The sequence below is a fragment of the Botrytis byssoidea genome (assembly GCF_014898295.1).
Source record: "Botrytis byssoidea strain MUCL 94 chromosome Unknown BBYS_025, whole genome shotgun sequence".
Classification (NCBI taxonomy): Eukaryota; Fungi; Ascomycota; class Leotiomycetes; order Helotiales; family Sclerotiniaceae; genus Botrytis; species Botrytis byssoidea.
This window is the reverse complement of record NW_024065866.1, coordinates 119740-135376: the sequence shown is the minus strand read 5'-3', so window position 1 is coordinate 135376 and position 15637 is coordinate 119740. Positions and strand designations below refer to the sequence as shown.

The window sequence follows — 15637 nt, the reverse complement described above, 5'->3', positions numbered from 1 at the left end:
GCCACTAGGTAGTATTTACTACAAATACTCTTCATATATGATATGTGTCCGGATAACCTGGGATTGAAACTCGCCTTTACGAATAACTGATTGCATCTCAATGAACTTGAAATGGCCTATGGATGCTTGTTATCTGACCTTCCAGTCCACATCTTGAAGTCATGGACATTGTAAGCGAGAAATGCAGAGGCTTCCCCCTTTCTCAATCGACTCAAAAGATGCCTGTTCTTGAACCCGCTTTCCTCTTTTTAAAGCCTTCCGCAATTTGAATCCACGTCTTTTTTGTTTTCATGCTCTCTTTGAGTAAGATCTGAGATCCGAATGAGATGGGTTTTTTCAGTTGCCCGGCAAGTTTTGCCGTTAGCGTAATAGTCAATTGGCCATGGCAGAAAAGTGGTGTATTTGTAGCAAGCTCAAGAACTATGTCACTAGGAATCTGTCGGCTATACGCCAGTATAATTAGAGCTCGCCGTACGCTTCCTAAACAACAACAGCGACCTTCAGATACTGGCAAGATCCAAACCTCCGCGGATGCATGGATTGGAAATTGGGAAATCGCGCCTCCCAAAGAAGCTCAAGTAATGTTAGCCTCGAAAGTATTAGAAATAATCTTCAAAGCAGGAATTAAGCTGAAAGATTTAGATTTTGCTGGATTTTTAGACCTAAAATGATACGTCCAAAAAAAACTGTGTCGATAAAGCTGTGGTAGTTAGTTGGAGGATGAGATGCAGCTTCCAGATTCATCATTGACAGTTCAATTCAGCCCACGATCGCTCTTTCCTCTATTTTTCTGCCATCATCAAAACTATTACACCACACCACTTTTTCCCTTCTATCTCTCATTGCCTCATAAACCCGCACATTTGGATACTGATATTTCTCAATTCTGCGCATTGTTACACTATCACAAATCTACAGCTAGACATTGCATTATCAATTCAATTTACAGCGGCATACCTAAACATCGTATACTGACTGCAACGCCTCCACACCCATCGTTAAAAACAATAAACAGAGACAACATGGCTGTTCCTCGATTTTTACAAGATCCAATAGGAATAGCTCCAGAGTTCGTTACATCTACTATCGTGACAAGTCACGAGCTTGTGCAAAACAGTTTGAAAACTTCGATATCTACGAGTACGAGGAGTAATTGGCTCGCCTTACCAGCCATAACAACCACGAAAACTTCTACCTTAGCACCTATTCAGACACTCATAACCTCTCTATTGTTCAGAGAACCGTCGAACATTCAAATAGCCGTCGCAAACCCAACACATACAAGCGTTCAAAGCGAACCATCTACGAATGTGCATTCAAATTTTCCACAGTTCGGACGACTTGCAGTTACTCCATATCAGCTTATGTATATAATAGCAGTATGCGTGTGCTTTATGATTCTAATGAGTTTCTGCTGTTGCACGGATGACATTGGGCGCTATATAAAATCCAACCGTCGCACCAATCCTGGCGCAACGATGCAAGCAGCTCCTGTGTGGCCAGGAGCTCTGCGAATTGGGGATGGAGCTGACGATCGAAGTAGGAGCAACAGAATTTCCCGAAGTCATTCTGTTGTCAGCGATTCTGCTGTTAGACCTCTTATGCCTAAAGCTGCAGAAAGGATCGATTCACCTGGTACTTCTACCATACCTATGAATACTCCTACTAAAATAACCATCAAAAAATGTGAAGAAGGTCATGGATCTATCATTATTGATGAGATTGAACTGCGGGATCTTTTCTCCGCACCCTCGTGCTATCAATCTTCAAATAACGATTATGATTCCACTCAGAAATTTCTTAACGATAACCCTAAGGCTGATGCTCGCAGTCGACGAAAAGTCAGCTTGCGTGGTGGCTCTGGTGCAGAAGACAACCTATTGCGTACCGGAGCCATCACTAGTTTCAAGCAAACCGAGGAGAGATGGAAACCAACGTGGTCTGCCACAAAATCTCTATTCAGTTCTCGACGCAGAGGATCAGAACCTATTCCAGCACAGAATACTTCACGTTCCGTACCAACTAGGTCTAAAACTTCTGGTAACAACCACTCTTCATCACCACAAAATAGCGATCAGTTTTTTCAAAAGTCATCCACAAATACATCTAAACGTGCATCAAGACAAGAAGATACTTCCGGTACGATTTTCTCCTTCCCTATGAGTGAAGGAAGCGATTCGGAGATTCCACGCTTTCCCACCCTCAACCGAATAAAACGAAAACTCAGACCAATTATCCATTCTGTGTCAAAACAATCCTTGAGAGAAAGGTTTTCATCGGATCACAGTGCAGAGCACAGCGCCGAAGAGGAAAACTCAGAGGATATCCAATATAGCAGCACAGTTCGGAAGGCACTTCGAAGAGCTCGTAGCTCAGCTTCAATTCCATTTGGACTTTTTAAACTACCTGAGCCGGCAAGGAACGATCCGGAACCTTCTCTCGCCGGACCTGTTTCTATCATTTCTAGCCCTAACGATGTCCGTTCTGTGGATTCTGATACCGTCTCTGAAGATACCCTGAGAGCTAGGTCTCCAGTTAGTATATTGCTTGGAGTCAGAACTGATAGAAGGTCTGGTTCTTGGCATCGAAGCAGGAGTCTGCAAAAGATGGTCAAGTCTAGTGTGGCGGATGATATTGATGTGGCTTCCCCACTGACTTTTTCAGATGCTCGCAATCTTGAGGGGGGGTGTGAATCTGGATCTGGCATTGAAGTTAGGGGCCCGAATAAAGCTGATGTGGCTATGGAGAATCTCGAAGGTTTAGCTACTAAGAGTGATTCTGCTTCTGTGTTGACGCGTTCAAACTCTGGAGTAGAGGGGCAGGGACTCGAACCTTCTAAAGAGAACTCTGAAAACGGAGAAGAGAAGAAGGATCATGATGAGATTGAGGATCAAAATGCGGGCCAGGTCTTCAAACCAGAAACTGTTGAAAAACTAGGCTCGATTTACGTTGCATGTAGATCGATTAATGGCAGTCAAGGTGAGGACAATGATGATGCCGTTGAGACCGAACAAGAAAGTTCCGACGAATCATTCTCATGTCCAGATCCTACTTCTATCGGTAATGCAAATAGAATTCGTAAGCACGGTCAAACGGCAATGGCTAATCATTTCCATGCGAGAGCGAGAAGAGTTGGAACGGATAGTACGGATGGTTCAGGGAGTTTGATTCCTAGGAATAGGGAGAAATTGAGGGGCAGATTGGGTTTATTGATGATAAGAGGGGTTGTAGGGGGCGAGGATGGGGGAGTAGGTGCTAGGCGGGGTGGAAAGGTCGAGTTGGTTCCGATGAATTTTGGAGGGGATTACTAGAATGGTGAAGGTGGAATTTATGCATACATCTGCAAGAGAGGGGCAGAGAATGAGAGGAGGAATGGGAATAACAAGATTTGGAATATCAATTAGCGATTGTTTGTCTAGCAAGGATATCGTATAGGGTTCAAGGAAAGTGGGAAAACTAGAGTATGATTAGATCCATTATCAATCATGAAAGAAGAGAATAGACAGGAACATAATCTTAGACTTCAGATGATGACCACTTCTTCCATTTAATGAATTGGTATCAAGGTCAACTTTCTTTTAAATAAATCTCAACATAAACTCCACAGTCGAGCGAATTCTTCACCACATCCAAATGACTTTCAACTCGCGTGTTATGTCGGAAACGCACTAACGGTGGTAATATCTACGCGATCGCTAGCATCATATAAACTAATTTCTACTGAGAGAAAGTCTTTAGTCGATTCAATATATTAAACATACACTACTTCTAAGTTCCGGGTGATGAAAATATTCAATGCGTTATTTAGATCTGTCCAGGATGTGAGGAAAGGCAGGGAGAGTTAGATATGTGGCCCAGTCATTATGCTTTGAGATTATCTCTAGGACGGGAGTATGTGTGACTTAATATATCATGATATCGAATAAATAACGATTAGGATCAAGATCATTGAGGTTTCATAAGAGATGAGATGAGTCATCTGTCTGCCTGGGTACCTGGGTATCTGAGTATCTGGGTATCTCGGTTTTAATTATATATGCTACGAATTCTATGGGGCTGGAGATTAGCCGAATTGAGGGTATTTATTATATACCTGGGTACTATATAATACTGTAGGATGCTCATAAGCTTAGTGTTTTTTTTTGGGATAGGTGTTCTTGTTGGTTTTAGGAGGATATGGGATTTTGTGGTGGTCTTTATAGATTTTTTGGGATTGGGATTGGATTGGATGAGAGTGTAGATATCGCGGTTCGATGTTTAGCTTTTGTGGTGGGTGGAAATGAAATGAAAATTTGGGGGTATTATTTCTCGATCAGGGGGATAGGAAGTACTCTGTGAGTGAGTGAGTGAGAGAGAGAGAGTGTGTGTATGTGAGAGAGAGTGTGTGAGAGAACTTCAACATGCTATTTTTACTTCTTGTATCCCATTCTTTTGGAGATTTTGTTTTCGTTCCATTTGAATTCTTTCACGCTTCTTGTATTTCTTTTCTTATTAATTATGTCGATTGCTTTTTAATCGACATAATTGAATATCCTTTCATCATATATTCGAAGTATCAAAGACTTCATGATTTGAGGTCAAGGAACGGATTATGGATACATGGCGTAGTGGAATTAAGGATGTCTTTTTCTTTGCCCTCAGAGGCATGGCAATGGAATAGAGGTTAATGCGTTTGCGAGTGAATTCTGTGGAACCCATTTTGCGGGAAATTACTCTCGGGTATCCCCCATTGCTTGTGCTGCTCGTCTCATGATTTCTATCTATTGATATTCTATCCATTTCAGTATTGACTACTCTTTCGGATAGAGATGGCCATGATATTGTGCTTCTATACCTCTTTGATTCTTATATAAATCGCAGAATGATTCACCTACGAAAACGACACGTGAACATGGTCGCAAATTCGTGATCTTCATTCAAGTCATTCACTATCAACTGAAAACTCCAGATTCCAAACTTCACTCTCGTCTGATGTTTCACTCGTTTCCCACCAAAATATATCCCACAGGTCGCAAGCTTGTTGATCTCGAAAATAAAAATCAACAACCGAAGATCTCACTTTCAACCACCTCGCCAAAGCGAACAAACTCGAGGCAAACCATGCAAACATCTCTCACCGTACCGAGCTCGCCTACCTATATATAATTGAATAAGTCGCAAGCAACAAAATTGCGAGGTTGCTGTGTGGCGTAGTGGTAATATCACTGCGGCTTAGTCGCACATCCGTAGGTGTTGGCATGCGGGATTTATCTCTCCTTCACCTCGTGTGTCCACGCCGACGGGTAGTCCCTCTTGAGCGATCTAACACACTTGATCAATCTTGAGACGGTGAGGTCACGCTTCCTTAGTTTCGCTTCTGTAGAATAAGATCTCGAAGTCGGACAGCGCCGGTGGAAGAAACCCTGGGTTTACAGAGTTCTTATTCGATGGTTTCGGCCATTGAATGCTCTCGGGGTTTCTCAACTTGAGTCGGAATTACCCGATTCTTGTATCTTTTTCTTTTTCTTTTTCTTTTTGATGGACCTTAGGTTTTTGATTCGATCTTGGGAGGCAGTGCGTATTTACAAATGATGGTCGATCGATCAGGCTTAAGGCGTACAACGGGTGACAGCATGTCTTCAAAGTTCAATTATTTCTATACTGACTGAAGGATATGGGAATCATCTGGGCAAGGATCTCAGTATTGCCTTTCAGATTATTGACTTCCGAGCTTCATTCATCCTTTTTGCTCCTTGGAGTTTCAAAATCTCTTGGATTGTCGCCAAATATATACATGGTATTGAATCGAAGGTCATCAATTTGGTCGTTGTTATCCAGGAATTCCACGTATTTTGTGTTCTGATCATGGAATGAATCAAAAGAATCTTGTTATCGTTGATATCTAGTCTATCTGGCAGCATATGCACGAGCGCTCCCTTCCTCGGAGAATGATTTCAGGATTTTCAGATGACTCCTAATCTCAAGCCCAATGAAAAGTTCAAGGGGCCAAGCTCCGTGCGCTATATGGTCATTCTAGTCATCATTCTTCAATAGAGTCAAGTCCTTCGGTGATGAATCTGCGGTGCCTATCCTAGTGGCAATTTGAGTTGCCAGAGTTAATGAACCTTCACTACTGTTGGCGCCATTGGCACATCGTTTGCCCTCCGGTAGAGGCCGCGATGAGAGACATGTATTTGTGATGACAGCTACAGTGAATGTTTCTTCTGTATCTTGCAGTATGTCTCTCCAGCTGTAAGTGTCTAGAGAGAATTCAGTAATATACAGGCTGTCTTGAGTAATTGAAGGGAATTCAGCAAGATGCAGGCTGTCTTGAAAAGCGAGAAGCTTGCCTTCACTACCAATTTCAGTAAATCTGAGAGTATCGAGACAAGACAGAATAGATTTTTTTGACATCTTTCCGCAGTTTTGATTCATTTCTCTCGCAGAACGTTATAAATTTAGCATCCTTATCTCTACCTAGTTTCTTGATGACTGATCTGATAGTCTTGGTTTCCCATGGGAAAGATACGAGGATATCTTTGAGGGGAGGAATAAATAACATATCAGTCAATGAAATACGTCTTGCACCCCAGTACAGGCAGAAATCTCTACTCCGTAAAGTTTCAGAAGATTTCTGATGTTGCGATGCACCAATTTGTGAATTCGAGATTGTTTCCTCAATGATAACTCTGTGCCATTTGAGATCCCATCAAGCATAAGCTTATCATCCGCATTGAAGGGCAGCTTCCCTCTATTATCCGCCCTCCAAGACACGTTCATAGGTTCCTTGGTAAATCGACTTGCTAATGATTTTCGTGCAAAACTTTCATCTCTTTCAATTCTACACATTGCATTCTCTTCGAGTAAAGGGAAGAATGAATAAAAATTATTGATATTGACCTCGGCGTCTCATATTCAATATGTTATTACCCCAGCTATTTTTTAATGCTGAAGTTTTACCTCGCGTCGTCTTGTGGGATACGTGTCTCAATTTTGACTTCCTGACAGATAGTGTTGGACTGAATCGAATACTAGGTAAATTCTATGTAAAGTAACATATCGCAGATAGAACTAGCCAACAAAACGCATGACTCAATAGCGCATATACCCCTCCGATCTTCTTCTCAAACTTCTCCTTTCTCTGATTCTCCAATTCCTCCCTCGTTCTAAGCACCACGTTCAAATGTCGAGCGCGGCATTGAGCATAGAGTACATGAAGGCGAGTAATCGTGTTTAGTATGAGTACCACGAGCTATCATGATTATGTGGGACGAACAGCTCATGGTGATTCAAATATTGATCGCCTATGTAAGGAAGACGGAGGACTTTTCGTGATTCTGAAAGTAGAGGCGTGAGATGGACTATTCCTGAGTGGAATTCGATTGTGAGCCATCCACCAATAGTATCAATAATCAGAACCATAAGCCATAAGCCATAAGCTCACATGGTCAGCAAGACACATGAAACGTACACCCTTCACATCCGGTATCAAACATACCACCCACTACCGTAACCCAAAAACAACCCCTCTCCATTTCCAGCCACCCGCAATCGAAACGCTACAAAGATCATAGCATCAATTATACACTCGGTTTTTACATACTTCTCTCTATGCGATATCGGTAGATTAAATGGCATAATGCCAAGAAATCACATTGATCACTTGATGCATATCAAGTTCCCGAGTATCAGATCGGCATTTGAGAGTTGCATTGCGTATGCATGGGAAAGAAGTGACTTGGTATGTTTGTTCATTGATTGAAGCGAACGAGTGTACCTCATCATGCACCCCATTCACGAAAGTTTTTCCCGAAGGTAGTAAGGAAGGAGAATGAAACGGGAACACATAGGCAAGCAACAATATGCAAGCAAGTAAAAAGCCTTCTCACTCGAGTGGTTATACGAAATGTCATTCATTATTAATCCTATGGTGTAGCGGTGGGTTAATTTGAAGAATACAACGAGTCGTTATGATGCCAAAGCAAAAGAAGATTCTTTCTACCTCGAGCGTATGCCCTCGCCCAGACACGTAGATAGATAAAGCAACAAAGTACAATACAAATCAACTACTAGCCTTCTCACTCGAGGGACCATCCGAGCACGTGATTTGATCCCCTCAAAATTGAAACCCAATCTTAAGTAGCGGGTAAACGAAGCCAACTTAAGTTCATCCTCCGAATACATCGCACTTGAGATTTGAAGACGTTTATGGCGGTAGCTCAATTATATATCGAGTCATGGGACTGAATGATAGGAAAGGGTTAGATCATGCAGAGATTTACCAATAGAGGAAGATCATCAAAGTTTGGCTTTAAAAACTCTGTTTTTTTTTATCCCCACTTCCAATCAATTAATCACCCTTTCAACCATGTTATGATCCTTATGATAACATGGGTCATGATGGGTGAATGAATCAGCGATAGGTATTTGACAGAATCTTGAATTTCGCTTTGTTTTGCCGACGAGGTTGATTGTTGCTTGTTGATTGTTTAACACCGACGTGAATATAGCAGCAGGTAGGTAGGTATACTCGAGTATTTATGCTGAACTTCATCGTGGTGATGATGATACGGAAGAAAAGAAAACGAAGCAATCTCGACTTCTTTCATGCCCAAGCATTTGTCACATCGGACCATCGTTATCTTTCACATATCCTCAAAACCTATCTTGAAATGAATATCATCACATTCATCACATTTGTCAAAACATACCATCTTGGAAAGAGAACTCGTCACATTTCTTCCTTGACTTTCATTCATCCTGATATATGCGCCAAACAAAATCGATTGAATGTGAGGAGCATGAACCAAACAAATCGATGTCCACCCACCCATTATCGGGATATGATTGCAGAATAAGCCTTGTAAGTGCCGAAGCGATAATCTTGGACTTAATTGCATATATGTGGTGCATTGTTGAACAGGGAAGCCCCTCTATGGAGAAATCAATCATAAGTTATACTTTGTACTTTGTACACACGCAGTATATGTTTCCGCGTATTCAATGCGTGTGATCTGTGTGATGTGCATAATCACAGAGCAGCGACGGAAGCATACTCGCGGGATTGGACTTGGACTTGGACTTGGACTTGGACTTGGACTTGGACTTGGACTTGGACTTGAGTTGTGAATCAAATTCTGGGAATGGTAGAAAGAGAAAGAGAAGGAGAGAGTTGTGAGTTGTGAGTTGTGAGATGTGTGTGGTTTGATACTGGATCGCTAGTAATTACCAGTAGCTAGCTGTCTCCCTTTCCTGAATGCCCAGGATCCAGGCCTACTCTGCCATTGATGATCGACATTGAGTATGCAAGTTTATGGTATGGGAATTTGGATAAAATGGTAAAAGATGGTGAAGAAATATTTGATTCGTAGGATTCGGATGGAGTACGCGCGAGTCGCAATTGAAGTTGTACTCTGTATGGTCTGTATGGATGGGATATGAAGCACGAGGTCGAGGTGGGGGCGGATATGTATTTCCCTCGGTCTACTCTGTATTCGTACATAGTACGAGCCACCCAGTCACGATTATTATTTACACCTCTCTTTTTCTTCCTCTCCCTCTTCCTTTTCCTCTTTTTCTCTTTTTTCGCCCCTCCTTCACTTAAAATAGAGGATTATAACTACGGATGAACTTCGGAAATGGATCTAAAGCAAAACGGTTTCGGTAGTAATCAACTAAATTATGTAGTCGAGGTAGTACTCGGATTAAAAAAACTTTAATGAGAATGATCGTTCGACTTGACTCTTGACTCTTGACTCTTGACTCTTGACTCTTGACTCTTGACTCTTGACTCCTTCGATTTGCATAATCCTTACTAGGTGTAGGTCAACGCTGTGTGTAAATGCATTCATTAAACAGGAGAATAGTTGATGGGTCCTGGAGATATATGTCGATTGATATCTCCCGCTCGTATTTTGATCTACATGCAATACATTTTCTCTGTCCATTCTTTGGTATCATTCTCATGAAGAGGTTTGAGATCAATCAATACGCGCTAGACTTACGGTGAAAGTTTAAACCAAGAAAAGGGGATTTTGGGCGGCTCAGGGTGGGACGGTATACCGGGACGTACCTGATTTAACAACGGTCGACGGGCGGGAAGTTGGAAGTTGGAAGTTGGAAGTTGAAAGTTAGAAGCTCATGATGTGAAAACAGACGAGACGGACGGTAGATGAAGTTTCGGTCTGAAATGTCACGAAGCACTAATTTGGGAGATCTTAATCTAGGACTCGACGTAGCTACAACCTACTACCTACTACTTACTACCTACTACCTAGGTATGTATGTACCAATAAGTGTGGATGAAGAAATCAATGCGGATGGATGAAATGGATAATGATCTTTCATCGTTTGAAGTCGGGGTTCTGCATTGATGGATGGGGGTTACGTTGTGGTTACATTGCCCTGAGTAGCTGGTATGAATACTACCCACCTACCTATAGAAATGGAACGAGTACCTACCTGGACTTCTTCAATATCTCCATCCAACAAACAGTTGGTCTCATCTCATCCCGTCGCATCCCATATAAAATGTGTATTTAGCCAATTACCTCTAAACTCATCCAATCAACAGCCGTCCCCCAATACTCCTCTCATAGTACCTAGATCAACAATGAACAATACGAAAGACACACACAAATCAAGCAATGCCATAAGGCTTATAAGGCTTAAGGCATGAAATATCTACGAAATCGAAATCGAAATCCATTATTTTATCCCGATTTAATGCAGATAATCATGTATTCTCATTGGCGCACATGAGCGAATAGTTGATTCAATTTTGATATTGACTTCGGAATTTTAGTCATCATTTTCACGTCCATCACTTTCATTCGCTGCCTCTTAAATTCTTCTTCAATTCTAAAACGACGCAAATGTATTTTATTGCGTACACACCTCTTGACTTTGTAGACTTCACTCCATCCTTCACTCCCAACTCCAACCCAGACCTCACCTTTCTGTTGTCTGTGTGGAGTGAAGTGGTGTGTAAGGATTGAAATCTCGCTCGTCTACCAGTAAAAGAAGCAAAAGAAGAAGAAAAAAAAAAGAAAAAAAAAGCCTGAGCACAAGGCACAAGGAAAACACCTACCACCTACCACTACAACTACTAATCACTACTACTACCACTACAACTATTAATCACTACTACTACTACTACTACTACTACTACTACTACTACTACTACTACTACTACTACTACTATTACTACTACTACTACTACTACTACTATTACTACTACTACTACTCTCACTACTACTACCACACTACCACCACCACCTTAATAAAACTCATGATTATTATTACTTCTCCATAAACTCATCCACCAAACCAAATCACTTTCTCACGCAAAAACACACATCATTCAAGTTGATCACTCTTTCAACTTCTTGAATGGTTTCAATATACAATTTTATACCTTTTGATCAATTTATGCCTGATCTAAGGTTAATTTATTCTTTATTTGTTTGGAATTCTTTTGGAGGCATCTAGGAACATTTCCGAAAGCTCCCATTCAAGCTGGCTCGGAATATTCATCTGGGTCAGCAATCTACCCGGTCGTCGCATGCCTCGTCCTCCATCCAACTCGAAGCGACAGCAAGGCGCTGCCAATGTACGCGATACTCGACACGACAATGGTCTTGTAGGGCCAGGGAAGAGGGTGCCTAGGCAAAAGAGTAATGGACACATGAACGGACATGCGAACTCCTCCGATTCTATCCCATCAACACCACCACCTTCGACCCCACCACCTACAAATGGACACGCGAAATTACCTGGAAATGATGACAACACCTCGGAACATAAGTTGGGGGGAGATGTGGCAAGGAGGACTTCAGTTGGTGGCCATTCAGATTCTTCTCAAGATGGTTACAACATCCCCACGATTTCTTTCCCACAGGAAAACCATCGCCATATCAATGTCAATTCTGCCAAAAACCCTTCCGTACATCGCGATTCCGGCCCATGGCATTTCGCGAAGACGGTGTTGACATCCTGTCCCATCTCTGATACACTGGCCATTCTTATTGTTCTTCTCCAGGTCCCACCCGCTTTCTTGACGATCATCCAATTACTGTTCGCCACTTTGACATTCGTCCCCCCGTCCACAACTGCTACATCTGGAATAAGCTTTATCGATATGTTTGAAGGAACTACTGGTACACCATCATTGGCAACGATTATGGTGGTTGACGTACTGTTTCTCTTAACGTGGGTATTTTTGTATGGTCCTCTGCAGGAGTTCATCTTACAATTTGCACAATCGGTGATCGCATTGACTTTGGGAGGCGGTCTCAGTGGAAAAGAAGCTGGTATGAGGAACGTTGTTCTCTGCTTCGGTTATATTGGGGTCTCGCATTATGCCTCGATCAGCAACATTAAATCTGTCGGACTTCGTACTCTACTCTCATCCCCACGAAACTTTTTAGGATCATTCGACCTCGACGATCCTCTCGAATCGATACCAATCCCTATACCGAATTGGAAAGACCGGATACCGATTTGGGTTAGAAATATTCTTGCGGTTCACATTCTTGCACAAGGAGTAGTGCGGTATATACGAGATTTATATGTTAGAAGTCAAAAACGCGATCATGCAGCATCTACCCTGGGGGATCCTGAAGCAGCGAAAGGATCAGCAGATGGAGCCAATGATTCTTCCACTACAAACCCACAAACACCAGATAACGAAGCTTCAAATTCATTACATGCTAGTCATACAGCCATTACAACCAGGAAAAAGAGAAAACAAAGTGCACAAGTCCGCATACAGCAACCTTTATGGGCAGCTTTAGCAAGTACAAAAATCGTCATGGTCAAAGAGTACGAGACGTCACACGCAGCTGCGGAATCGGCGGGTACAAATGCGACAGATGCTAGTAACCTTGGAAATGCACCCTTTAGTACCGAGCCAGATCGAATTTGGATTACCAATGTTGGGTCTGATGCTGTTTTATTTAGTACCAGTTATTTTCCCGAATTCACGATACCCGATGAGAATCAAGATGATACGGAGGGATCAGTTGTGAATTCGAGGATGCCCATTTTCGTTAGGGTCAATCAAGCACATTGGCAACCCACGAGAATGGAAGCTAGTACTAATCCTAGCTTACCCGCTGGAAAAAACACGTGCTGGGATGGAGAAATCTTTGGACTTGCACCTTCTAGCAGTTATGAGATAGAATTTTTCAATGTCGTTAACAACAAAGTCATTTTTTGCACCAGCGTCAAAACGCTTAATACACCATCAGACACTGCAGCTGCAACTTCCCTTTCACCTCTCCCTCCTCAAGTGTCAGGACGACCAGGATCACCCAGTTCCACTATTCAACAATCAATTCGAGCATCCAAGACTAAACTGGAAGAAGAGCGTAGCCGTCAGAAACGCGAACGTAAAGATCAACGCACGAAAATCCAGACACTTCGCAGAGAAATTGATAAGCTCTCACACATCATAGCCACATCAGGTGGCAATGATGAAAAACAACGTCAAAAAATTCAACAAGCCACCCTTCAGATTAGACAAGCAGAAGAAGCCATTACTTCCATTCAAGCTGAAATTGAAATTGCCGATCGATTACCTTCAGCATCCAAGGATTCCGAGTATATCTCAGCAAAGCAGAAGTATCGAACACAAAAAGACCTCTACGAGAAAGCTAAATCAGACTTCATCACGAAAAAGAAGGAGAATGAAAAGCCAATCGCAGCTTTAAGTGCAGAGCTTCTCAACAAAGAACGACAATCCGAGAAATTGGAAGCTAGATCTATTAAACTTACTCATCAAGCAGATGATCTCCGTGAAGCTAACACCAAAGGGTTGAATGAAGTTCAACGTAAGGAAAAGCAACGGAAGGATAAAGATGATGAGAGGAAGATGGTTCAGGCTAATTGGGATAAGTATAACGTGGAGGCGCAAATGCAACTCCAACGATATACTGATGATCTTACCATGCTTTACCCATACATCGATCAATACACTATGGCTTTGCAACAGCAGCATCAACAAGAAACGAATCAATTGTACGCCAATTCCCCTTGGACAACAGCAGGTGAAAGTTCAATGTCCACATTTCCCGCATACGCTCCAATCTCGAATATGGCACCGGCTATGCCTCACATGGGTGGCTTATTGACAATGTCACAAACCACAAGGCAAAGAGGTAGAAGCTCGAGTATGTTAAGTAACGAGAGTGGATTTACCCAAGGTCCGGATTCAGATGAGGAACATATTCCTTTTTATGGACCACATCTTCAATCACAATCCCAACCTCACTATTCTCCATACAATACCAACCAATCACCGAGTCCATTCGCTCCCGCGTTCCGAAATACGTCAACATCGATTTCTCAATTCCAACAGAATGAATCATTGAATTGGCCACCAACTCGCAAGGGTAGTGGATCAGGTGATGTAGATGCATCGGGGAGTAGAAGTGGAAGTGAGAGAGATAGTATTGGGGATCCAAAAAGCCCACTGAATGAAAAGAGTCAGTTACCGTTGCCTATTGGAGCGGGATCGGGCTTTGGAATTGGAAGCGCAGGATCTAGGGGCTTGAGAGGGGTTTGGGATAATTGATTTGATTGATGCTGGTGGAATTTTTTGCTGTGCTGGTGTTGTGTTCTAGTGTCGAAGGAAGCGAAATGGACTGAATTGGATTGGACAGCTCGGAGATGATATCGATGGGCTGGCTGACTAGTTTGATGATTATGCGGCATGGCTTGAATCTCAAGTGACGTGTGAAGTGGCGGTAGTTGGACTAACTGGTCAAAACTGGTGGTATTTGAAGCGATATTGGCATAGCAATAAAATTGAAGCTTGCAAGTTTACTTTCTCTATATTTTGATTTGACTTTCATGATGCTTTTATGATGTGCAATATGTGTGAGTGTACTGTGATGCGAGAATCTAATGTGATGTGTGATTCGACATGTAGTAAATCTCGAAAAGGAAAGTGGGGGAGGGGAAATGGAGGGGAAAGGGTTTTTTCGGATAATTGCTCGCTTCGCTTGGCCTTATTGCTTGATTTTTGATTTTGGATTGCTTTGGTTTGGGAGAAGGAGGAAATGGAAAGGGGGTAGGGAGGTAGGTATGATTAAGGAGATAAATGGATTCTGATACTTTGCTTTTTCTTTTCTGTAGCGGTATGGAATGGTGAGTGAGTGGGTAGTTGGGTAGGTGGATAGGTAGTTGGTTGGGTGGCTGGATAAATGAATTCTCGAGATTTTTTATGTATCTCTTTTTTGTGGGGGGGGGGGGGGTGAGGGGTATTGAGATTGAGATTGAGATTGAGATTGAGATTGAGATTGAGATTGAGATTGAGATTGAGATTGAGATTGAGATTGAGATTGAGGTTGAGGTTGAGGTTGAGGTTGAGGTTGAGGTTTCTTTTTTCTCAAAATTGATATGATAGGTAGGTAGTACTTGATGGCGATTTCTTGGTGTAAGTGGGTGGTTTTTTGTTCTTGTGTTTTTATGATTTTTATAATTTTTGGGAGATTTGAGAGATTTGAGATATAATAATATAAGAGGAGATATATAATGTAATTTATGGATGATTGAAATTCAGGAGTATATAGATAGGTGATTACATTAGGTTGATTAATCGATAATATCAAGAGAGGAGTAAGTTCCCTTTCATTGGGGATTATTATAGTGATGT

At 42.1% G+C, this 15637-nt stretch overlaps 3 protein-coding genes across 3 annotated transcripts; 2 read left to right on the top strand and 1 right to left on the bottom strand.

Annotated features, from left to right (window-relative positions):
• Positions 1-1022: 1022 nt before the first annotated feature.
• EAE97_009991 (uncharacterized protein) lies at positions 1023-3311 on the top strand (the record flags this gene model as incomplete). Its single annotated transcript, XM_038880506.1, has 1 exon — positions 1023-3311. The coding sequence occupies one exon, from the start codon at positions 1023-1025 to the stop codon at positions 3309-3311; it is 2289 nt and encodes a 762-aa protein (XP_038728552.1).
• A 2701-nt stretch (positions 3312-6012) lies between these two features.
• Positions 6013-6393, bottom strand: EAE97_009990 (uncharacterized protein; the record flags this gene model as incomplete). Its single annotated transcript, XM_038880505.1, has 2 exons — positions 6013-6229; positions 6263-6393. The coding sequence occupies 2 exons, from the start codon at positions 6391-6393 to the stop codon at positions 6013-6015; spliced, it is 348 nt and encodes a 115-aa protein (XP_038728551.1).
• Positions 6394-11542: 5149 nt separating this feature from the next.
• Positions 11543-14554, top strand: EAE97_009989 (uncharacterized protein; the record flags this gene model as incomplete). Its single annotated transcript, XM_038880504.1, has 1 exon — positions 11543-14554. The coding sequence occupies one exon, from the start codon at positions 11543-11545 to the stop codon at positions 14552-14554; it is 3012 nt and encodes a 1003-aa protein (XP_038728550.1).
• Positions 14555-15637: the final 1083 nt, after the last annotated feature.